We start from the raw sequence: 14,606 nt of genomic DNA on the forward strand, positions 1-14,606 counted from the left end.
CATCAAAATAGCTCCCCGACTTCGATGTTAGCTGCTATAGACCAGCTTACCAAGGGTACGATAGCTATAATGCACCAGGTGGCCCTCCTTTAGGCAGAGAATACTTCGCTCCGCAAGGCCAACGAGGCGCTAAGCAAGCGCCGAAGAGCCAAAAGAACGCGTGTATAGCTTGGAGGATCACTTGCAGTAGAAGATGCAAAGGATCGACTAGACCAAAAGGCTATGGTTAGGGAGGTGGCATAAGAAATGCAGCCGGATGGTGGTGGTGCAGGGGGGCTCGTACGAAGGTTCGGTGCTGTGGTGTGTGCGGCAAGCCTGGTTATAATGCCCGCACTTGTCAGGAGGTTGCAGAAGCATCTGATTCAGCCGTTTCTGGTGTAATTATAGTAGGTTCATAATGTTGTTGTATTGTAATTGTAGTTGACTGTTATAGTATGGTGGCAAGTGTTCAATTCGCTTATATGTTCATCTCGCTTATAAGATACGTTAATGCTCCTTGTTTTAGGTCGGTTGGTTGCATCGACACGGCTATTCGCACCCTACGACCGGCTACTCGCTATGGCAACTAGCCATATCTGGAAGGGCACCACACGGTCAAGCCACAACCAGCGCCAGCCATAAGGTAGCTCCAAGCGCCGTTCGACACCCAACTGTCAACGTCATCAAATACGGTCCCAAGAGTGTACGGCAAAGTTCCTATACCGCTGTAGGCATAGGCATAAGCTCCGGTACAGGTAGGTACCTTACAGGGGACGTTCCCAGGGCGGGTTCCGGCTTTTAGGGGCAGGTGTGGTTCGAACACTAGGCGCCGCTATGGGTGCTTCCAATCCAGCGGCACGCTGGCAGATTCGGGTCGTCTAGTTAAGCCGAACGACCCACCGCGCCAGGCCAAAACCACTTCAGTGACCGCCAGATCTTTTCTCACAGGACCTCGAGGAACCACTCACGACTACCGCAAAATAAGAGCCTATATCATTATCCAAAGACCACTCATCACTCATAGCTTCTCTTCTAGCTACCGTACTTTGTCTACGCCTTGCTTCATCCACGTACGCGACGGACAATGCACCTCGATCATCCTGTTAACCAATCGATCCAACAAATCGATGAGACCTCCTGGCTCTTTGGGGACCAGATCCTCCTTACCCGGCAAAACTCGCCCCCGCCTGGCTGCCCATCCTGGGGGGATGGGAACGGACTTTACTACGTCGTTTCCGAACCGCCCAGCCCTATGCCTCCGTGTCGACCGTTGCCAGAGGAAAGCCACATCCAGAAACTTTATGATGCAGGCGGCGTGTCGGCGGTTTGGAGGATTGGTGATGCCATCTGCAAAGCCAAGAAATACCCCGATCCGAATATGACGTGGGAGCACATCACGTTGGATCATCTCCACAACAAATGCCCGCTTGGACAGCTCAGCTTTGCCGTCCCAAAGGTCATCCACCATGCGCAGAGCAAGGATCGTTACTTCATTATCCAGAGCCGAATACCTGGCGAGACCCTTGCCGAGGCCTGGCCGTCGATGGACGAGAGCACGAAGGAGTACTACGTCTCACGAATCGCGGGCATCTGCACGGAGCTGGCAACTTGGACAGGCAATGGCATTCATGGTGTCGACGGGCGGAATATGTCAGATCTCTATCTCACTCCCCTCCACGGCATCGAAGACATGAGTCCCCAGAATCTCCTCAGGAACTGCGCTAATCTCGGGATGGATTGTTGCAAGTTCGTCTTCTACCATTGCGATCTAGGGCCCGGGAACATAATAATAGATATTGGACGGGGATCTCTTGGAGTGGTTGATTGGGAAATGGCTGGCTTTGTTCCACGGGAATGGATAAGGACAAAAGTCCGCGTTTCAAGCGGATCGGATCTCCCTGGTGGCGACGACGACTCGAGACAGGATTGGAGGAGGCGGCTTCAGAGACGATTAGGGCAGGATGGCTTTCCCGAAATCGCGGATCGGTGGATGGCTTGGTTTATGAATGATGGAAATCAAGAAGCGAAGGAGCGGAGGCGTACTTCTTGTAGTGGGAAATAAATCTCCTGTCAGTGGCCGAATGCTCGTCTCTTCGAGTGAAGAACAACCTGCAGTTCCCGCAGGACTCCCTTTTTTTATTTTTTTATTTTTTTTATTTTTTTTTATTTTATTTTTTTTGCCCATTCCTCCGCCGACTGAAGCCATTTACGACTCTCTCGAGAACCCGTTGAGCCGCAAGGGCTGCCTCCAAAAAGACAAATCGCTGCCATCTCTGGCTTCCTCTGTCGCTGTTTTCTACTTAGTACAGCCCTGGAGCAGCTCTTCGGTTCCTTGAGCTGCTACCGAATTACCCTGCAACCTTTATTTAACCCGTAGCAGTTTGGCGGCCACGGTTTGCTTCCACCATGCCGACACTTCTTTGACTTCCAACGAGAAAACGTATCAGGGATCTCGGCCACACAAGGATTTCGACCACCCAATCCAGTAAACCTAATCTGTAATCTCCGCCAAAACCAGTGGAAGAGGAAACGGGCAGCTGAAGGTGGAGATATGAATCCGACTCGGTGAACCGGGACGGATGAGCCGCCACAACCGACCGAAAGCGACTTTACAACATCTTCGTCTGCTCTGCCTTGAACGAAATGTCGTCATCCCACGGGATGGCCACGCTAGGGAGAAGAATCGACCGCTCCTGCACGGGACGGAACTGGCGGAAGTCCCCACAGAAAAGGACGATGGGTGCCATCAGCAAAGTGAGTGTAACTCTCAGTTGGCGCGCTCATAGGGTAGGAGGCGTACACCGTGCGAGACGATGCGAAGTCGAGAGGGCAGCGACGGCTGCTACTGTAATAAATGCGCAAGAAGGGCGGTCGTCGCGGCGCGTCGAGAACGGCAGCACCGCAAGCGCTGCCGCCGATACGCACTGTCTAATTATACAACAGCCAATTAGGGTAGGAGCTAAGGCATACTCTCGGAAATAGCACCCGGGCCTGCATTCAACTGTCACGGCCGGTGAAGTTAAGACATCATGCTTGAAATTGCTATTGCATCAGTATTTGTGATTATTGGGCTGATCTCCCTGAGTTTGGGACCACCCTGCCGGAACTTCCGTTGGAGCGCGTTCGGCGTGTGGGCCGTGCTCACATACCGGTAGCAGATCCGAAGTTGGCACGTGCGTTGGAGGTGCCGTGCTGTGAGGCAGTCTCACAGCCACCCAACCAAAGTGCAGAGATTCGAATCCAGAATGCCTGACGACATGCGACTTACAGACAAAGGAACGCCAGTCGGCTTGAAAACCTCATCTCACACATAAATAGCCAATCCTTCAAGGCAGCTGGGAAGGGTGACCTTCGCTCCCACTGTTCAGTTTGAGAAAAAAACGACCCCAAAGCCTCGCCCCACGATGACGACTGATATTTTCAGGGAGTTCGAGTCGGAGGACATCACGGATGAAATGCTAATTGACGCGGCTCAGCTCTTCAGTGAGCATTATGGCATATGGAATACACCTTAGCACAAGCGAGGTAGCCCTACCCCCGTTTCATCGTTTTACTTTCATTATCTTTGTCCTCTCGCATACGCCTCCTCGAGCAAGTAACTAACGTTAGCTTCAGGAACTCGTGTCAAGATAAGCGCATCTCGGCTTCGGAGGTCATATCTTCCAGTCGGCGCCTCCTCTTCCTATATCTATGTCCATGTTGATGGCACTCTCGCCGGTCACGCATTTGCCTGCCGGTGGACCTACCAGGGCCGACGAGTCTGCTGGGTAACCCAGCTCGTTGTCCACCGCGACTTCAGGGAACGTCGCCTCGCAACCTGCCTTCTGGAGAAGCTCCGCAAGAACGATGATAAGGTCTTTGGCATTATGAGCTCGCATCCAGCCGCCTGTATCGCCCTCTCTAAAGCGTGCTCCGGTGAGTAGCCAGCCGATTGCGTATCTAATTTCCATTTCTAATTTCCCGGTCAATAGAATTCTGCTTTCCACATGTTCCACTGGGCTTCATACAAACCTGTGCAAGGGAGGTGATGGCCGGCTCCCCGATTCCCTATGTTAGAGACGCCAAACTCTGTGGCTCCGTTTTCCAGCCCAATGCCGCCCCACACTTGGGTCTCATCTCGGGCGTTGATACGAACTTCTTCGTTGACCATGAGGAACCACTGAGTGCGCTTGAATGGCTCCAGGCGGAGGGATTATGGCCGCTCGTAGTTTACCCGACGGACACGAGTTCCTGTTGGTCTTTGAAGTGCCACGACGTCGATCCCGTTTTCTCTCTCGGCATCGAGCCCAGGCGGACAGTTGATGCTACATTGCGCGTGTCTGTATTTAATCTAAAAGCATAGGCCTCGCCTAGAGGGGATCATCAAGCAACCAATCCACCTTCTTTTCAATCTAGCAGTTGCCATTTTCTACGACACCGGAGGCGCGGTATGGTAGTTAGCCTCGATTCACGGCCCTGAAAGCGCCAGAAATTAACTTCACGCCTCCGTCTTACCTTTCTGTGCAATAACCCACAGAAAGCTCGCATCCGTCCCCTCATCCCCCTTGACCTCCTGAAGCAATACCTTGAACTCCAACTCATCAAGCATGTCCAGCATCTTGTCTTTGCCCCATGCGCTCCAGTAAACCCACCCCTTCTCCTGCCCCAGCCACTTCTCAATCACCTCCCCTTCCAGTTCTTCCACCGAGTAGTTCATCAGGATCATGCCGCCGGGCTTCAACCACCGATGCACCCTCTCCATCATGACCCTCTGCTCGTTCCGCGGCAGGTGGATCAGACTGTACAGCGCCACGACCACGTCGAACTCGCCCGGTGGGTAAGTCAGCTCCATCATGTCCTTCTCGACCACCACCAGCTGGCCGTTCTGTACTTCGTCGGGGAAGTACTTGCGCGTGGCCATCTGCACCTGAGTCGACGAGAGATCCACACCGAGCACCTCAAATCCCCGAGCAAGGAGGGTTCCGATGACGGGAACGCCGCAGCCGCAACCCAGCTCGAGCGCGCGCAGGCCGCCCAGGCTGACGTCTCCCCCGTCTTGAGGGGGCGAGGAGTCGCCGCCGGCGGTGGTGGGGTGTAAGCGGTCTCTGCGGAGGAGCTTGAGCAGTTCCGCCGTGTAGTTAAAGCGGAGATGGTTATGACGGCCTGCAGACCAGTTCATGTACGCTTCCGCGATGGCGTTGTAGGACTCTTTGAGGCGGTCCTTGACATCGGGCGGGGGGATCGGGGTCGGAATCGAAGCGGACATTGTGATCTGCTGAATAGTTTCAAGTCTTGAATCAGACACTGCAGTGTAAGCACGTGGGCACTAATTAGCTGTATTTCCAAAACTGCATCGACGAGCTCGGGGAATCGCTTGGTTTAACTTCGACGCTCTTCGGTGTCGAATTGAAGTTGCACAACATCCCGCCCCGCATCTCGGTACGGTCTGACTCATGTGATGCCGGATCAGCCCCTTTCACGCTTGGATGAGTACTCGACTTCGAACAGGAAGAACGGGCGTTATAACAGGAAGGAACACCCGTGAGATGCCATTTGCGAGATATTGACGAACAACGTGGAGTCCGGACGGTCGATTTAAAGCACCCAATGTGAGCTCGAGTCACGGATCTCATGTTTCGAACACGCCGTACCTGTCGGGGACCTGGCACTTCATCTGTCACGGGACAAGAGTTGACTTCCCCGCACTCAACAGTCGTATGAGAGTTCAAAGTTCCTTTCCTTCGGTTACGGCTCTTGAATTCACACAAGAGCCAAGCATTTCCATGCTGCAGTGCTCTCCAAACGAGGATGCAACTGATGATATTGATCATACGGATATCGATCGAAGAAATCATCGCCACCGCACAGCGATAGCCTCCAGGTCCAATGTCCAACGAACCCCCCGGTCGACGACACTTAATGCTCCAATTCCCCTCAACTGCCGTTGGTGACGGTCGCTTGTTCCGTCGGAACAGGATTATGTGCGGCTTCTTCGCCGTTGTGATGTATCTTTCCATCAACCGCGACGGTCCCTTCTTTCTCCGTCTTCGGAAGCGCGTTGCCATCCGTCGAAACTCCGTTAGGTGTTTCGCCATCCACGGTTTTAGTGATGAGTTTTTCGGATGTCTCGCCCTCAACATCCGCATCCGCTTCGGTCCCCTCCTGCTTCGCCTTCTGCTTCTTCTTTCTCTTCTCTTCTATCATCTTCTTCCGCAAGTCTTCGAGCTCCTTGTCTGAATCGTAATCGCGCATCGCCTCAGCCAGCCTAGCTGCCCTCTTCAGCTTTCTCTCCCTCCTCTTCTTCTTCTTGATCTCGGCCGCCTTTCTCTCTTTCTCCTTTGCTGCTTCTATCATTTCGACTTCCTCCTTCACCCACCGCCCGACATTGGCCAACGCATCGAGGGGCGAGTCCCGGTAGTTGAGGAGATATCCTTGGACTTGTGCTGGAGTGAACAGTTCGTTGGGGATATGTCCACTGAAGTCGAGTGCGAGCCGTTTGAGCTCGTCTTCCGGAAGCTGCACCGCCCTGTCTGCCGGGGCGGAGCCATCCGCATTGGGGCCGTACATCCGCAAGAACATGAGCTCGCAGCTGCGTTGCGAAATATGGCCGAGGTAGATCATCCTGTCGACCCGGCCCGGGCGAACAAGTGCCTTGTCCAGCTTCTCGGCGAAGTTGGATGTCATGAGCACGATCCGCCCTTCTTGAGACGCAACTCCGTCGAGGACGTTCAGCAGCCCAGAGAGCGTGCAGTTCGAGCGCACCCGGTCGTTGTCATCAACAGAATCACTCTTGTTCTCGTCATCGTCGCTGTCGCTGCTATCGTAATCCCTTACTGTGCGACGCTTGATCCCGACGGCGTCGATGTCTTCGAGAAGGACGAGACATCGCGGAGGGAGCGCTGTGAAGAGCTTCTCGAGTACCGAGTCGTCTCGTACGCTCGGCATGTGGAGCAAGTACAGCTCCAGCCCGAATCTACCCGCGAGAGCGAGCGACAACGACGTCTTTCCAGTGCCGGGAGGCCCGTACAGGAGGAAGCCCCTGCGGTAGGGAATGCCGCGCCCGTTGTAGAACCTGCGCGTGTTAACATCCAAGTAATTCTCGATGTCTGCTACCAGAGCGTCCTTGATCCTCTCGTCAAAGTGAACTGTCTCAAGAGGGCGGAGTGGCCGTAGGATGGTCGTATCCCACGATTCGTCGTAGCTGCGCTTGCTGATTCGGACCGTGATATAGGCCTCGCGCTGCTTGTCCGCAAACTCGCGGCACGTGGTGAGAAATCGCTTGATCGGCTCGACGGACCGCCCAATGCACATGACTACAAGTGGCTCATCGCCCTCGGGCGCTCCCGCGTACTCGTCTGGCGTCCTAGTCCAGGAACTGTGGTAGTGGGAGCTGCTCGTTAGGATGCGGCGCACCATGAACAGATTACGCTTGTGGATAAACCAAGTCGTTCCAAAAGTCGGCAGATATTGCACGGGCATCCGCTTCTCGTGGTGGAAGTCGTTGCGCTCCTGTGAGACGCGCCTGTACGACCAAGCATCGTTCCGGATCGTCTCCGAGTTGGCCGTCAGGATTCGTGTTCCCCTTTTCGCCAGAACGTGCGCTCCCAGCCAGTTTAGCACCTCGCGATTGAGTCGGTCGTTACCCGCGATCGAGATGGAGGCCGTCAGGAAGCGCACGATCCACCAGTAGAATTTAGATCCGGTATCCTGCAGGCTCTGCGCGCCGCTCGATGCCGCGCCCATCAACGCTGCAGCGGTGAGGAGAGTTGTAAGGTCGATCCTCAGCCATCTTTTGAAAAAGTCCCGCAACACTGAGAACCCGGGGATCCGCTCCTCCAAGTCCTGGACCGATGAGGTCCCTCCATTTAGCAGCGAGGTGCTCGCCAGGGCTAATAAGCTATTCATGCCATTCATGGTGGTTGGCTCGGATGGAGCGACGAAGATGCACGAGGTTCTTTAGCGTCGATGGTTGCAATTTTCGAATACTTTGAAATCTGGCGGTGGCGCTGGGAGGCTAAGGCTAGGGCCTGGTGAGTCAAGAAATAAAAGCGTCAAGCGAGACCCGCGTCACCCGCCACTTTGTCGCCTGCTGATTGTGTCACCTCAGGGGCAGAAATGAGGAGGCAGTTTCCAAAGTTGTGAAGGCAACAGCCCTCAGGCTCCGGTTCCCGTCGGGTTGCATGCACACCGCCGCCCGGGAAGCGCGCTTCCAGTATTCGTAAGTCGTTGGGCCACTAGATGCAAGGCAAGCCTTTCGCTTCCCAATGTTTGGCTCGTTCTGATGCGGTGCCGCTCATGTGCATGCGAAGCAAAGAGCTGCAGGCTAACCTTCAAAAACTTGGCGCCAATAGAAGCGTAGAAGGAGGTTGGACGGATGAGTGGGGTCCAGGTCAAAAGTCATCACAATCAAGACCTACCAGTGGAAGCCACACTCGGAATCCTATGAGGCAGAAGGTCCTTATGGGAAGGACGCACCATGAGTACAATATTCACCTGAAGGTTCTTACCTTACCTGCATAGAATAACATTGATGAAATTCTCCATTCCAAGCAGACAACTCAGGGATTGTTTGCAGTTTGACATTCCAAATTCCCAATATCCTATTGTGAATGTGATCAACTGCCGGGTCCATGTACCAAGGTAAGGTACAATACCTGGCACTGAGGCCACCGCAGTCCATGTTCCATCCATGTCATGATTTGGTACCGACTAGCGACCCGAGTGCTTCAAGGTTAGGATCAAGATACCTAGGTCAACGATTAGAACGAGCCGCCTTCACAGACTCGGTCAATTATCTTCGTTTAACGCGAGCGTTTTGCTTCCCGGCAGCCTTGGACCTTATAATTCGCAACATTTCAAAACCCAGGTGGCACAGGGAGGTCATCCTTTTTCTCGATTTTCATCCCTGACAATCGCGCAAAAACACCACAACCAAGCTCTCCAGTAATTGGAAGTCTCGAATTTCAGATATTCACGCGCAGAGGACTTTCCACCGAAGCCATAAACTCACTATGGCTGACCATGCTGACCACGTGCACGCGGCACATGATGACACCGACCCTCCGACGGTGCCGGCAAACCATGTCCGCTTCAGAGTGCGTGATGCTCAACTTGATACTAGCACATCAGGTGGCCAACAAACGTGGTTTCTCGCAAAGCGGAGGCAGGGCATGCGAAAGGCCATGACCTTATATTGCGAACGTTGGGAAATGCAGCTTGATTCGATGAGATTTCTCTTTCGAGGCCGACTCATCCACCCGAAGGACACTGCAGAGATGGTGAGTTGCGTGGCTTGGATGCTGTTATAAAAGAGAAACCAATTCTGACATATTATGTTGTATTCGGATAGCTGGGACTGCAAAACGACGACACCATCGAGGCCATCGAGGCCAGCAAGGTGCACTTATTATTAACAAGGCCGCGGACCCGGGTGCGACAAGACATTTAGCAGCTTAGCTTCTGTCTTGATTTACAATACATAGCCACTCTCGCCGCAACTATTACGACCCCTGGCGTTCACTCTATCCCATTCACTTCGGTCCACCGTCTTCAACCGGCACTTCCCCGCCGCGTATGTGGAAGGAATTCCATCCTCAATCAGTGCGGATGTGTGAGACACCGTGCCCCTCTCTGCCGGATGGTGTGAGTGCTGGAGGAATTATCGGCTTTCAACACTCCGCCTTCTACGGGGTCCAAGAGGATTGTTGCAGGCTTGGAGGAGTAGAGCGGCGCGGCGGATTGAAAATCCACACGTTTGGGAGGAAAGACTTATTAGCTACCTACCTACCTATAGGTCTGTAAAAGACACAATCTCCAGTCGACTAGGGAAGTCTACTCGCAGGAGGGCCTGAAGGATTCTCTTGATTCATCCAACAAACCACTCTGTGATTGTCTTCAATTCAGGGCCAACATGAGACACTTTTCACAGCACCTTCCGCTTGCAAATGTGGCGGCTGGCCTCAAGAACCATGATCATTTCCGAGGAAGCTAACCATATGATGGGTAGATCGTCACAGTAAAGGGGTAGAAATACCCTTTATAGGCCGCAAGCATCATGAAACTATACTGCGTAGACCACCCACCGTTGTGTTGCGTCTCAACAGTTCAAGACCCTTGTTTCAACCCTTGCTGCCCCACAATTTCAGCTTTCGAAGAATCGGTGGGGTCTCAGCCCTATCAGCGTTCTGAGCTGTCCCGCCGGGGCGGTGTCGGAGGGGGTACTGTACCAGGTACCTGAGGTAGGCAGCTGGCAGCAGTATTTCAATCCATCAAAACATGGAACATGAACTAGTTGGAGGGCATGAGACTTTATAATGGTTTGGGGTAGAGTGCCGGAGCTTATTATGAACGGCCCCCTTCCGGCGAGCTCGGGGCTCGGTTGACAGAGTGACCTCTGACATCACAGCTACCCCACACTTCGACAGCCCGGGATCCGCGTCAAACCCCGCCACGAAGACCTCAACCAGCCCCGCTAACTGCCACAACCAAGCTCCAATCCCACTGCCAGTCGAAACCGACAACAGCGAAATCTGCGCCGAAACAATCTCCATCCTGTAGACACAATGCGATTCGCTTCGAAAAGGCAGACGCTGCAAGGGATAGACGAAGATGCCGGCGTCTCGCTACTGATCGTCGAGCCGGAGGATATGTGGCATGCGAACAACCTGATCTCGGCTGGAGATGTGATCCGCGCTCCCGCTTTCCGCAAAGTCACGATGACCACAGCCACCGGCTCTACAGTCGCCAAGGGCGTGCACACAAAGTTGTCGATCAAAGTCAAGTCGACCTTCTTCGACCCGCTCGCCTCGGAACTCAAGGTCTCAGGCACGGTGGTCAACGAAAACGAGTGGGTCAGTGTTGGGCAACACCACACCATCACGCTCAAGTACGAGAAGGCAGACATCACGTTCACGATATGGAAGAGCCATGGCTGGGACTCGGTGGCCACACAAACACTGAAGGAGGCGTTGAGCGAGGACAGACCTGAGGCGATCGCCGCCGTCGTCATGCAGGAAGGTCTGGCCAACATCTGCCTGATCACCGACTTCCGGACGATCGTCAAGCAGCGGATCGAGAGCGCAATACCCAAGAAGCGCTCATCTGCAAAGGATGCGTCAGGGGGCATGGCGGCCTTCTACGAGAAGACACTGTCAAACCTGCGGAATGCCATCGACTTCAGCATACCCCGAACGCTGCTCCTCGCAAGCCCGGGGTTTGTCGCCCAGGACTTCCGCACATACATACAGTCCGAGGCTGCCAGGACAGGGGACAAAACCCTCCAGCGCATCGCGAAGGAGGCGGTGGTAGTGCACTCTAGTACCGGGCACGTGCACAGCCTGAACGAGGTGCTGAAGAGCCCGGAGGTGAAGAGGACGATGCACGACACAAAGTTTACGATCGAGACGAACCTAATGGACGAATTCTACGACCGTCTGCGCAAGGACGACGGAAGGGCGTGGTACGGCACCAAACCGGTGGAGAAGGCCATCGCCGAGGGCGCCGTTGGCCGTGGCGGGGGAGTGCTGTTGGTTAACAACGGGTTCTTCCGGAGTATGGAGATTGCGACGAGGAAGAAGTACGTTGGTCTCGTGGACAAGGTCAAGGAAGACGGTGGGGAGGTAAGGCTGCTCAGCAGTGACCACGAGAGCGGGAAGCGGTTGGAGGCGTTGGGCGGTATCGCCGCGATCCTGACGTACCCTATATACGATCTGGACGAAGACGATGAGGAAGACGAGGGGGGAGAGGCGGATGTCAATAATCCAGCAAAGGAGAGTGCAGTACTATGACACTGGGCGGTTTTTCCTTGCACGCAAGAGAAGAGTCCAGAGTGAGGGTCGTGAATATCTCGAGACGCTTCAGTTCTCATCCCCGCCCAAACAGGTCCTACATACTTGGACGTCCGGGTCATCACAGGCCATCTGTGCTGCACACTCAAGCGGCTCCTGTTCCGCAGCTTTAACCCGCCCACTCCGTTTGCGGCGCCGGACACGAGCAGAATCGTAATGATGCGTTGGAAAGGCCGAAGTACCGTTACCTGCATGTCAAGCCTGGCGTCGCAAGATCCATGAAGGTACGAGCCGGCCTGGCATGTGTATTGTACTTGAACCCGGAACGCTCAAACTACCTAACCTAGCCAGCGGTAGAACTGGCTGATGGATGTGGGAAGGTGTGGACCCTGGGCTCTAGGTACTTCTTCCTGCTCTGGTTTCCCAGGTGACGTGGCCTGGCCTCCGTGCCTGTCGGGGCCGGGAAAAGGGGACAAGTAATTTGTCGTTCAGAACCTTGAATCTGATTTGGTACCTAGAAACACATCAATCTGCTACCTCTCACTCGCCGCCTTATCACTAACAATCTGGTCGTTCTTAGATTCCCTACTGCCTCGAAACCGGCGTAAGCTTCACCATCAGGGGGCCCTTCTCCCAGAGCAGGTAGATTTTCTGGTCGTTCCAGTTCCAGCTCTCATTCATGAGCTCGAGGTCGAAGTTCCAAAGCACGCGGGCCAGGATCAGACGCATCTCGGCATAAGCAAGACTGGTTGAAGAAATCAAATAATCAGCAACTCGGGCGAAACCAAGCAACGAGGGATTGCGGCCCCGGAGAGGGAAAATGGGTCGCTTACTTCTTCCCGATACAATTGCGCGGTCCGACCGAGAATGGCTGCAGCACGTCACGCACGTCCTGCGCATAGTCCGGGTCGCCGAGCCAGCGCTCAGGGACGAACTGGTCATGGTTGCGGAAGTTGCGCTCGCTCTGGTAAGCGGCCCACTGGGGAACTCCAACCGCCGTCTGTCGAAAGGGTCATGTTAGACATCCATCTTCTCTCATGTTTCGTAGAAGGTATTGTACTCACGTCGCCCGGCATCCAGTATCCCTCAATAAACTCACCCTTGGGCGGCGTGCGGCGCGACAAGGCTAACGGTACGGGGGGATCTGTTTTGGTTCGGAAGGCCAGTCAGCGAAATGAACAACAGCCTGTAGCGGGCAACGGGGAGCAGGAGGAGTAGGAGAAGGGTTCGCTGATGGGCGCGGTGGACGGGGCTGTCATCTTACACATGCGGAAGCCCTCTTCGAAGACAGCGTTCATGTACTCGAGGCGGCTCACTCGCAACAGCGTGATCTCGTCGTCGCTGGCGAACGAGGATCGGACCTCCTTCACCAGCTTCTCATACTTGTCGCGGTTGCGCAGCAGCAGGAACGTAGTCCCGCTCAGCTGTGTCGCCGTGGTCTCGCTCCCGGCGAAGATCAGAACCTGGGCATTCTCAATGATCTCGCCCTGTGACATGCCCTTCTCGTCGTTGTGGCGCAGGATGTACGACATGAAGTCCTCGCGCGACACGTTGCCGCTCTCGAGACGCCGCCTGGCCGTCTGTTCGCTCAGCTCCCAGTGCTCCCTCTGGCTGCGCAACAGCTGCTTGGGCGTGAGAAGCGTCACGAGCGGCTTGAGTCTCGGGTACCGTCGCATCACCTCGCCATACAAGGTCGACTTGATGTTCTGGAAGATCATGGCCACCCAAGGGTGGTACACGCCGCGCTCAAGGCAACCGAAGGGCTCGCCGAAGGCCAGGTCGCCAATCAGGTCGAAGGTGGTGAAGTTGTACCACTGCACCATGTTGACCGATTCGCCCGTGGCCGCGCGCTCGCCGAGTCGGCGGATCAGTAGGTCGATGTAGTGCTTCATGATGTCCTCCTGACCCCGCAGCGCCTTCTCGGAGAAGGCATGCGACAGCAGCCGCCGCTGGCGCCGGTGGTCCTCGGCATTGGCAACGACAATATGCGGGTGGCCCGAAAGGGTTGGGCGGTAGGTGATCCTGTCCTTGACGAACGTCTTCTGTCCGGCAGCGCGGTGGCCGTAAATGGTTTTCCACGCGCCGGGCGTCGTAAATGACACGTTGTCGGGCGTGTAGCGCAGGACAGGCCCGTACCGGTCGTGCAGCTGCTTCAACTTGAACTGCCAATCGCCACGCAGGCTGTGGTACAGATACGGCAGGTCGGAGCACGCGTAGAGCTTGGGACCAGGCACCTTGGCCAAGGGATGGACGAAGGCATAGTAGACGCTCCGTGCGAGCAGGTAAAGGAAGAGCACTACCTGGCCGTCTTAGTGAGCGCCTGATACACTGTGGAAGTTGGGACTGAGCACGTTGAAACTCACTGCACCAAGTGCTGCTGCAAGCACAGTCGGCCCCACGAAGTGGGAGTTGCCCAGGAATGCCGAGTGCGTTGCCATGCTCACTGATCACTCAAACCTTGATGCCACTGTTGACGATGTTGCAAGAGAACGACACCGTGGGCAAAGGCAGGCTTTGAGACTTGATGGGCAATTATGGGTTGCTGCCCTCGAGAGCCAGGTGTTGATGAATCCCGTCCCAGTTGACTGTCGATCTCGGGATTCGGACTGCTATCATCTCTGCCTCCCCTCGTGAATAGTTATTCTCGCAGCGGCTACATCCAATCGCGGGGTATATGCAAATTGACTGCATGGCACTGCGCATAAGTCACGGAGGTAGGTTTACTGCAGCACTGCCTTCGGCTATATCGCCACCCGAAGTAGGTGTCAAGTGACAGACGGCCGAGATCATGGATATGCCCGGGAGTTCTTTGCTCGGTCGAACCTACCTAGCTCCGCGGACACTGGTAACCGCCATTCTGGA

The 14,606-nt window shown here is 54.9% G+C and overlaps 6 protein-coding genes across 6 annotated transcripts; 3 read left to right on the plus strand and 3 right to left on the minus strand.

The window, feature by feature from the left end:
* The first annotated feature begins 579 nt into the window (after window positions 1-579).
* Window positions 580-2,149, plus strand: B0T15DRAFT_544376 (kinase-like domain-containing protein). Its single transcript, XM_062870062.1, has one exon. It carries the CDS (start codon window positions 1,064-1,066, stop codon window positions 2,039-2,041), a length of 978 nt encoding a protein of 325 aa, XP_062717473.1. The 5' UTR covers window positions 580-1,063; the 3' UTR covers window positions 2,042-2,149.
* Window positions 2,150-4,370: 2,221 nt separating this feature from the next.
* On the minus strand, window positions 4,371-5,224 carry B0T15DRAFT_487912 (S-adenosyl-L-methionine-dependent methyltransferase; the record flags this gene model as incomplete). The annotated part of the gene is made up of 2 exons (XM_062866466.1): window positions 4,371-4,387; window positions 4,474-5,224. 2 exons carry the CDS (start codon window positions 5,222-5,224, stop codon window positions 4,371-4,373), a joined length of 768 nt encoding a protein of 255 aa, XP_062717474.1.
* A 452-nt stretch (window positions 5,225-5,676) lies between these two features.
* Window positions 5,677-8,195, minus strand: B0T15DRAFT_544380 (BCS1 N terminal-domain-containing protein). The gene has a single exon (XM_062870063.1). The coding sequence runs from the start codon at window positions 7,870-7,872 to the stop codon at window positions 5,893-5,895; it is 1,980 nt and encodes a 659-aa protein (XP_062717475.1). The 5' UTR covers window positions 7,873-8,195; the 3' UTR covers window positions 5,677-5,892.
* Window positions 8,196-8,508: 313 nt separating this feature from the next.
* On the plus strand, window positions 8,509-9,873 carry B0T15DRAFT_544381 (uncharacterized protein). The gene is made up of 2 exons (XM_062870064.1): window positions 8,509-9,236; window positions 9,308-9,873. Exons 1-2 carry the CDS (start codon window positions 8,970-8,972, stop codon window positions 9,404-9,406), a joined length of 366 nt encoding a protein of 121 aa, XP_062717476.1. The 5' UTR covers window positions 8,509-8,969; the 3' UTR covers window positions 9,407-9,873.
* Window positions 9,874-10,520: 647 nt separating this feature from the next.
* On the plus strand, window positions 10,521-11,744 carry B0T15DRAFT_405403 (uncharacterized protein; the record flags this gene model as incomplete). Its single annotated transcript, XM_062865294.1, has 1 exon — window positions 10,521-11,744. One exon carries the CDS (start codon window positions 10,521-10,523, stop codon window positions 11,742-11,744), a length of 1,224 nt encoding a protein of 407 aa, XP_062717477.1.
* A 292-nt stretch (window positions 11,745-12,036) lies between these two features.
* On the minus strand, window positions 12,037-14,473 carry B0T15DRAFT_321502 (cytochrome P450). Its single transcript, XM_062864058.1, has 5 exons — window positions 14,108-14,473; window positions 13,009-14,044; window positions 12,809-12,888; window positions 12,578-12,744; window positions 12,037-12,489 (listed from the first exon to the last, which is right to left on the minus strand). The coding sequence occupies exons 1-5, from the start codon at window positions 14,180-14,182 to the stop codon at window positions 12,330-12,332; spliced, it is 1,518 nt and encodes a 505-aa protein (XP_062717478.1). The 5' UTR covers window positions 14,183-14,473; the 3' UTR covers window positions 12,037-12,329.
* Window positions 14,474-14,606: the final 133 nt, after the last annotated feature.

This window comes from Chaetomium strumarium, assembly GCF_033439665.1.
Source record: "Chaetomium strumarium strain CBS 333.67 chromosome Unknown B0T15scaffold_8, whole genome shotgun sequence".
NCBI lineage: Eukaryota > Fungi > Ascomycota > Sordariomycetes > Sordariales > Chaetomiaceae > Chaetomium > Chaetomium strumarium.